The sequence below is a fragment of the Sinocyclocheilus rhinocerous genome, unplaced genomic scaffold, assembly GCF_001515625.1.
Source record: "Sinocyclocheilus rhinocerous isolate Xijiao unplaced genomic scaffold, SAMN03320098_v1.1 scaffold2279, whole genome shotgun sequence".
Classification (NCBI taxonomy): domain Eukaryota; kingdom Metazoa; phylum Chordata; class Actinopteri; order Cypriniformes; family Cyprinidae; genus Sinocyclocheilus; species Sinocyclocheilus rhinocerous.
This window is the reverse complement of record NW_015645063.1, coordinates 542,099-550,965: the sequence shown is the minus strand read 5'-3', so window position 1 is coordinate 550,965 and position 8,867 is coordinate 542,099. Positions and strand designations below refer to the sequence as shown.

Genomic DNA, 8,867 nt, shown 5'->3' with positions numbered 1-8,867 from the left:
TGTGTTTCAGTGCAAAAGCACTTTATTTGGCCTTCTGGATGTAGATGCAATTAGGAATCATTGGTTAAGATTTATTTACAACAGAACAGCACAACCCAGATGTTCGAATTTGTGCAACGCATTTTATGGACGACAGTTTTTTGAACCTAGAAGAGTACAAGGCTGGCTGTACACAAATTTCTAAAAAAAAATAAAAAAAGGGTCAATTCCGACTTTGCTATGACAATCTGGTGCTTCTGAATCAGCGACTGTAAGTATGTTTTGTTATTAGTTTTAAGTATTTGTTAGTTTCAGTTCAAATGCGGAGTTTTGCGCAGCGCCCCCCTAAAACGGCTCGTTCTAACACGCCCCCACATATCTACCTCACTATGTGGAAATATTTGCATAATGCGGCCCAAATGTGCACGCAAAGAAAGAAGGCGTGGTTTCAGGAACAGCAGTAGTGTTGATGCAGCCATGTCAGTGCGAAAGACAGATTTCAGCTGTTTTAACTGCCGCTTGTGTACTGCATCATCACTGTGTCTGTCATGCGACTCTGTTACCCTTTCGGGCTTGAACTGATGGTAAAACTAACGACATTATTAACTGTCTTGATATTTACTTTGAAAGCTGAAGCTCAAGATTATGGTAGGGGGCGTTACATTTCCGACGCGTGCTTGTGGTGTTCGGCCAATCACAATGCACTGGGTCAGCTGGCCAATCAGAACAGACTGCGCTTGTCAAAGGAGGGGGCTTTGTTGAAAACTACGTGTTTGAGAGAGGCGGGGCATAGAGGACCTACAATAATGTACAGTATTTGAAAAATAATGTGTTTTTTGAACATTAAAGCATGTCAGCATATTCTGTTACACCAAATACACAAAATAATGATCTTTAAAATAGCATCATATGACCCCTTTAATGATATCAGCATGGTTGTTCTACCCTAATATTTTTTACCCCTACCCCAATTCAAAACATGTCAGTAGAGTTGCATGTGTGTGTGACTGTGTATGTAATAATGTAAATTTATAGATTATCTGCATTATCTGATTGAAATCTGAATGAACTAATTTATTGAAAAAATGTTGGTCTATTAAAGTCATACTTTAAGTGGATTGCTTTAAATATAAAATAACACACTTGTGGATGTCTGTCTTTTAGTGGAACAAATTGCCAATGTGGTGCTGTACTCCAATGACAGTTATATGAAGGCAGTGGCCACAGAGGACTCTGGGTAATAGTTTTATTCAGAAATTTTGATGTAATTCAATAAAAAAAAAAAAAGAATGTTAATCTGATTAAAGTTTGCTATTTGGTGCAAGGACTCTGTTGATTCTGGTGCCAAACTGGATAAAGTCTACACTTTGCTCCCCCTACTGGCCAATAACCGAGAAAGGCTAGGCATTGCACTGGATGGAAAATTGAAGCATGAAGACACCAATTTAGCCTCTTCAAGCATGTGAGTCCCCATGGAAAACATTGGCGTGTATATAATGAGAGCTGTTTTAGTTTACTGGGCTTTGTGTACATTATAGAATGTTTGTATAGGCCTGCTTAAACAACAATGTTTACAATGTTCAAATGCTTTATTGCAGCATCAAAGAAGGTGTTCTGAAGGAAGTTTTGGGGATCTTGGTGTCTTACAGAATTGTTGTGAAGCTTATTGTTGGAGGGTTAGCATCCCATGACACAATATACTACTACAGTATATAGCATAAAACCATACATGCCTAATATATACATCCTAATATTTTGTTCTTCTCTTTCATAGAATTATGGGATCCAGGTAAATATTATTTCTTTAATCTTGGATTCAGAAGGGCCTGCGGTTGAAATCGTCACCACCTTTCTCCCTGTTACCGATGGCCCTGCATATCAATTAAGCTTTTTTTATGTCTTATGTTTTAAATAGGGCTGTCAAGCGATTTAAAAAAAAAAAATCTAATTAATTACATAATGTGCCAATTAATTAATCAAATCAATCTCAAATTAATGAGATTAATGAATTAACATGCGCATCATGTGCCTATTAAAGATAAAGTTATTGTTAAAGATAATAGTCATTGTGATAATTTAGAAAAAAAACACTGAATAGACATTACAAAAAAGTAGCTGAAATGCCAATTAATTAATCAAATCAATCTCAAATTAATGAGATTAATGAATTAACATGCGCATCATGTGCCTATTAAAGATAAAGTTATTGTTAAAGATAATAGTCATCATTGTGATAATTTAGAAAAAAAACACTGAATAGACATTACAAAAAAGTAGCTGAAATATAAGTAGCTTTAGAAAGAAATATTTCAATTCCACATACAAAAATACAAATAAATAGTGAAATATGAATTTATTTTTAAAAAGAAACATACTCTAAATATAAAACTAAAAGCGCCAATAGGTGCTGGCAAATCCCTGTCATTTATTCAATTGATTCATTCAAATGGCTGATTCATTCAAAAACGTGGATTCATTAATGAAACACCGCTGTGTGTTGATTAGCGATGCACAACAGTTCTCCTAGGACTTTATTTTCATTGGTGAAATTACTGACAGTGCTTAAAATGTAATTATTCACACCTTTACTTATTTTTAGGTAAAAACTTTTATGTAGGCTAACCTATTTTTGTCTTTCTACTAGCCAGTGATGATTCTGAAAGAAAACAGCCAGTGTTTGTTATAATAACATGCAACTTTCACGGTCATCTGACTGACAAAACCGCGCGCTTGTATTACAGCGTTGCTGTTTATGTTATGGTTATTTTAGCAAATAGACTAGTTTGCTCCATAAATTCAGTTCAACAGCATTAAGTTGAAGAACTTCATCACTCGACTGAATCTACGCATGCATTTTAAGTGTTCTTGCTCCGTCCAAGCAATGATTGCACGTCTTTGAATGAGCGCTGTAGTGTATTCTTTAACAGCTCAGGTAATGTCAATACAACCCATTACAGGGGCTGCCAAAATTACATTTTAAAATCAGTCGGCTATAGAAATGCATCTTAATATTTACAAGTAAATCTCCATGTTATGCGTAGGCTACTATCTGACCCCCCCTACATCAGAGGTCCTATAGCGTGCCATGTGTTTAAGTGGGGGAGAATTAATGGGGGAAATTCACCTGAGAGGAGGCAATAGGTGCGTTCGACTTCATGCAGCACTGCGCAGACCGATCGGCGGTTGACTTGAAGCAGTGCATGCCGGTTAGAAATTTACCGACGACGCCACATCACTGTCACCTGTGGCATCAAAGTACCGTGATAGCGTTTGGAGAGCAGCCGGCTGACTCAGCTGGCACAGCTTTTTCAGAGGAATAAAATATATTGCTTAAATTGTTACTGCCTTGAGTTATTATTTTGGAATAAATGTAAAATGCCTAAAAACACTAACTTGATGAGATTCATACATGGCTTTAATAAACAGAATTTTCATTGCATTGTTAATGTAAAAATATAGAAAAAAAAATTCTGATAGTGTAAGTAATGTTTATTTAACTAAGAAAATGTGACTAGGACATGAATTTACATTTGATTTAAAAAAAAAACTTTTTGCTTCATTTCAGAACACCACTGCACACCACTGATCTACATATATAGTATCCAAAACTGTCGCAGTATGTTCAGTTTATGAACACATGATAAGGAAGTTAAATACTATTTTGCAAGCAGTACAAAGGTTTGGACATAAGTTCTTGATCTTTTGTTAATTGATAAAATAACAGTATTGATACAGATTCAGTTTCTGGAAGTGGATCTGTTTTCCAAGTGAATCCATATGAATGTTTTTACATTACAGACTCAGCAAGGTGCAAAGGCAAATGTATTTTCATTCATACTTTTCATATACATATATTTTATATTGTCCTATACAGATCAAAGTTATTAAATAGGTCATTTTTATATAAATCTCAATAAAGATATGTAATATCACAATTTCTCAAGTGAGATTGATTGTCAACTGATTGCCCTAAAAGTTAGGAGAATTAGATATCATATCAAAAATATCTTTAATATATTCTCTACTTACAATGATTAAAGATAAATCTGTAAATATTTTATTTATAACAGTACTAACAATAGTTAGCTTGCTTGCTGTTGCTCATCATGACACTTTTGTTCTACTACTAGTGTTAGCTTTAATCAACTGCAGCTGAGTAGCTAGCTAATACACTAGAAATTTGTTAATATTACTGTCTACCTTGCAGATAAAGCACATTGGGCTTTAATCCTCTGTCACTCATACATTACGTAAACAAAAATTTAACTAATAGTTTAATACAATTTTTAATAATTATCTCAATTACACACATTAAATAAAATTAATTAAAAAAGAAGCATCTGCTCATGCATGCTTACAAAACAATTTGCAATTATTCCACAATGATATGTTGATAAAGTGAGGTAGCACAGGCAGTGCCCTCATATAATCCACAAATTTTCTTGGATTTTCCAGAGTATAATGTTAGCTGATGCTGCACAAATGTACCTAGTGTCCATGCTATATTATTATTCTATATTCACATGTTATGTGCATTGTTTTAATATATACAGGAAGGTTAGGCTATATTTCAAAAGGTTTACTAAAAATTTGACTGTCCTGTTCAGAAAATGGGCTTAAAAGGGTTAGCAAGATATTATTAATTGACTTCAAGAAAATTAGCATACTCAAACAACATTAACTGTGTGACATGTATGAAAGTCACATCATGAGGCATCTTTTTATTGAATTAACAAAAAGTAATAGGCCCATTAACAAGGAGATGTCTTACCCTAAACAAATGGGCATAAAAAATAACAGCTTATTTCTCTTAATATATTCAGTTTACTTAGATGACTCCAGGGCCGGACTGGGACGCAATTTCAGGCTGGGAAATCTCACACTCATCCCGGCCACACAGAAAAAAAGAGGCCAAAATGGAACCTTTTGGGATACAACATTGTCACTGGAGCAGTACCCTTAAAAGAACATCTCTGTACCTATTTTACCCCTAGTACCTTATAGTAATTCGTACACATAAGGTAATATTTACCTATTAGGGGTAAAAGGCAAAAATACGTCCTTTTTAAGGGTACTGCTCCAGTGACAAGCTGTTGTACCCCAAAAGTTACCATTTTGGCCTCTTTTTTTCTGTATATAGCCTATTGACCCACTACAAATTCTGAAACCAGACATAACCCTATTATTTAAATGGCCATCACATAAAAAGGTCTAAATCCTTGGTCTACAATGTTGAAGTCTTTTATACAGGATATTCATTTTACTTGCCACAATACAGTCTGTTTGGACTTCAAAACAATGATACATACTGAGTACAAGATATCTGAGGCTCGTCAGTTTCCAGGCTGTTTGAAGAAAAATAAAATATAAATTAAGATAAGGATTTTAAGCTTAGTTGGCATACATTTTTTTTTATATTTAACAACAATGTTCAATATTTAACAACACTTTTTAAAATTAAGCTCCTTTATAAATGTCACCAGATGTTTCATTACAGGAAAAGTCTTTCCACCATCCTTTCTGTGAGACCCAGCAGAGTCTCCCCATCAATATGCTGCTCTGTAAGAAATAATAAAAAAAAAAAAGTTCATATTCCAAAGAAGAAATAATTGATAAATAAGAGAGAGACATACCACAGACGTACAATATATTTACCTAGAAGACTGCACTCTGTAATATAAAATATCTCTCAATGTTACAGGTAACACAAAAATCTGCTTGGTGTTAATGTTAATGTTGCACTTGCAGGTGAGATTAGATACTTCGTGAGTTGAAACTTCTCAACATCACAAAATGAACATTTATACATTTTCATGTGTACCTCTGAAACTTTATTTTGCATCAATGAGGTTTATATTTTGAAGCCAGTGGCAAAAGTAACAGTTTGATCAGGGTTGGAGCTAAAACTGCAGGAAAGTGGACCTAGCGGGCCAAAGTTAAGAACTTCTACACCTGTTAACTGGGGAAAATACTCATGCAAACTGAATATGTGTGAAACTGCGACAAACATTCACATTATCATACCCTTCCGCCTTCCACCCGGTTCGCTTTTATTTGAATCGGCGCCTATCGTTAAAATACCGGTAACAAACAGCAGTGAGCGCTTACGCCTGTTTTACCCCTTATTTACACTGCACACGTCTGCGGCGCGTTACGGCTTCGAAGAGGTTTTGTTACGTCCTCCACGCGGTGCCAACTCACACCAGAAGCGGATCAGAAGCGCAGAGGTAGGATTTGCGAGACCGCGTGATTTGCCTGTCAGATGTTATTGGGTTGCTCATTGTCCTTGTAAAAAGGATTTGGGATGTCATATAACACCATGTGTTTTTGTATTTCGAGGATAGACCGCTCATCGTCGTCCATTTCTGGCCTCCTGCCAAAGATATGTGACCGTGAAAACGATCGGGAGTCTGCACAGGGTGTTTATTTTGAAATTGACATTATTTTTTGACTTTTATTTTGTATTTGCTGTGCGGTTTGGACGCGGCGTCCGTCCAAAATAGACTAGGCGCCTATCTTTAGCGAAGCGGTGCGGAGAGCCGCTTCTGGGACGCTTTTGAAACGTGCCGCAGCGCGTCTGGTGTAAACACAAGCATTGACTACAATGCCCGCGATCAGTTCCGGTAGCCGCGTCGGAGTCGTAACGCGCCGCAGACGTGTGCAGTGTAAATAAGGGGTCACGCCTGTTTCACACATACTCCGTCTGCAGTGCGTGTGCGTTGCGTTTTTTTTTTTACGCACCCATGTTAACGGATTAGAGCTTTCACACTGCACGCGGTTGCGGTCCGTCAGTGCGTTCCAGGTGCGGTACGTCTGCAGCAGTGCAGCGATCGTTTAATTGAAATTAAAATTCACACTAACGCCTGTTTCACACATACTCGGTCTGCAGTGCGTATGCGGTCCGTGTGCGTTACGTATGCGGTGCAGAAGCAGCACGGACTCATTGTGCTTACACACAGGACGCGCTTGCAGTTCGCTCCTGATCCGCGGCTGTATACCACAAACACAACATTTATTCATTTGTTTTTAATACACCCTTTGGGTTAGATTGATTAAAACCATCACAATATGGTACGGTACAAAATAAAGAAAACACCTGGTTAGTTTATTTATTTCACAAAATGATTCGTCAAAAAGGCAAACTATAATGTATTAGGAAATATAAGTTTCATGCTAATGTACAAACTTGCATTAAAAAAAGATCAAATCAAGATATTAATATTTGTTGACTCTCTTAGAGCAATGTTCCATCATGAACATTGTTGTCCTTCCCACATAGCAAGCGATCTTGGCCCAAATGTGTCCTCAAACTGGAACTGCTGACCTCCTGTCGGCAGTGGCAGGTACCGTTTCAGCCAGAGCTGGGCCATGTGTGGGGATTGTACAGCATGGATCACGGCAAACATGAGGGCCGATTGCTGGTGGGAGGAGTGTGGCCCAGATCAGTCCAGTGATTATGTGGCCCAAATCAGGCTTGTGATCTGACAGCATATTATGTGACCCATGATAAACAAGATAAATAAAATATTGCATGATAATGGTTAAATAATCACAGAAATTTTAATGAAGTGTAGTATTGTTTAAATGTAATCTTTGAAATGGCAAGTCAAAACAGAAACATACATATAATTTCAAAATTAAGCAAATCAGTAAATCAGTCAACTGCAATAAACTGCACTTAATTATAAATTTATTATATTTTATATATTATTATTCTCAGAACAAATAATCTTAGAATCCTTACATAGAGAGAGAGAGAGAGAGATCATTTAACCATTATCATGCAGTATTTATTTGGTTTACCACGGGGCACATACATTTATTAATATGTTGTCATGCACAAGCATTAAATAACATGATCGTAAAAGTATTTTATTTTTATTCAGATCTTCGGTATATGTGTGGTGCTTTGTGTGAGGAACAGATTCAAAATTCAAACCATTCAGCTATATATATATCTCCTTCCTCTGTAGCTATAGTAACAATTTCAAAATTTGCCATTAAGCTGTTTTACAACAAGTTTTACGGCAGCGATATCAAACGCTCATTGGCTCTCGCCGGTTTCGTCATAGATTGCGACATGCCGTGTTTCCGGTGTTTTGAAATGAGAAACGCGCGCCTTTACGGAGTGGATCGGGATAGTATTTGCAGCGTTTAACAACTTAAATTATGCCCTGCTCCTCACACTATACTGTTATATTCCGCCAGAGAGGACTGCGACTGCAACGCTTCGTCATTTGGACATTTGGTGCTACTGCTTTTTGACATTTCTGCAATAAATTCTTGTGATTACACATGTCTGTATGTTGCGTTTCTCTTATTGACTGTATGCTTTATACACACTCTTTTATTGGTTGATTTTTTCTTTATAAAAATAAAACATTTTTAATGCATTAAATTTTTTATTGCACGGTTACATGATGTGGATTTTAAGGCTGATTTTCTATTCTATATATATTCTATTTCTATTCTATATAAAATTACAGAGTTTGAATGTAAAAATACAGCTAAATATAAAACTAATAAGATTTACTTTAAAATTACAAAAAAGAACATTAAATTGTTAGTGTGGACATAAACCTTAATTACAGATTATTTTTGTAATTTTACATGAATTTGTATGTAATTTAAGAAAACAGAAAATATACTGTATAAATAATAAGGCAATTTTCCTGTATTAAAAAAGTAGAAATACTGTAATTTGTCATTAATGATATAATCCTTAAAATAATGGTCAAGTTGTTAATTTACAGATATTGTTCGTAATTTTACATGAATTTGTATGTAATTTATGAAAACAGGAAAAATACTGTATAAATAATACAGTAATTTTCCCGTATAAAAAATGAGAATTACTGTAATTTGTCATTAATAATATAATCCATAAA

General features: G+C 35.6%; 1 protein-coding gene across 2 annotated transcripts in view; it reads left to right on the top strand.

The window, feature by feature from the left end:
• Positions 1-1,858, top strand: part of LOC107705316 (S-arrestin-like) — a 31,469-nt gene extending 29,611 nt beyond the window's left edge. Inside the window, exons 10-13 of one of the 2 annotated variants that reach the window (XM_016508571.1) lie at positions 1,144-1,216; positions 1,304-1,441; positions 1,578-1,655; positions 1,754-1,858. In XM_016508571.1, coding sequence (XP_016364057.1) covers positions 1,144-1,216; positions 1,304-1,441; positions 1,578-1,655; positions 1,754-1,772 — 308 coding nt within the window. In that variant the 3' untranslated portion in view covers positions 1,773-1,858. The other variant, XM_016508570.1, reaches the window with a different exon arrangement.
• The last annotated feature ends 7,009 nt before the right edge of the window (positions 1,859-8,867 follow it).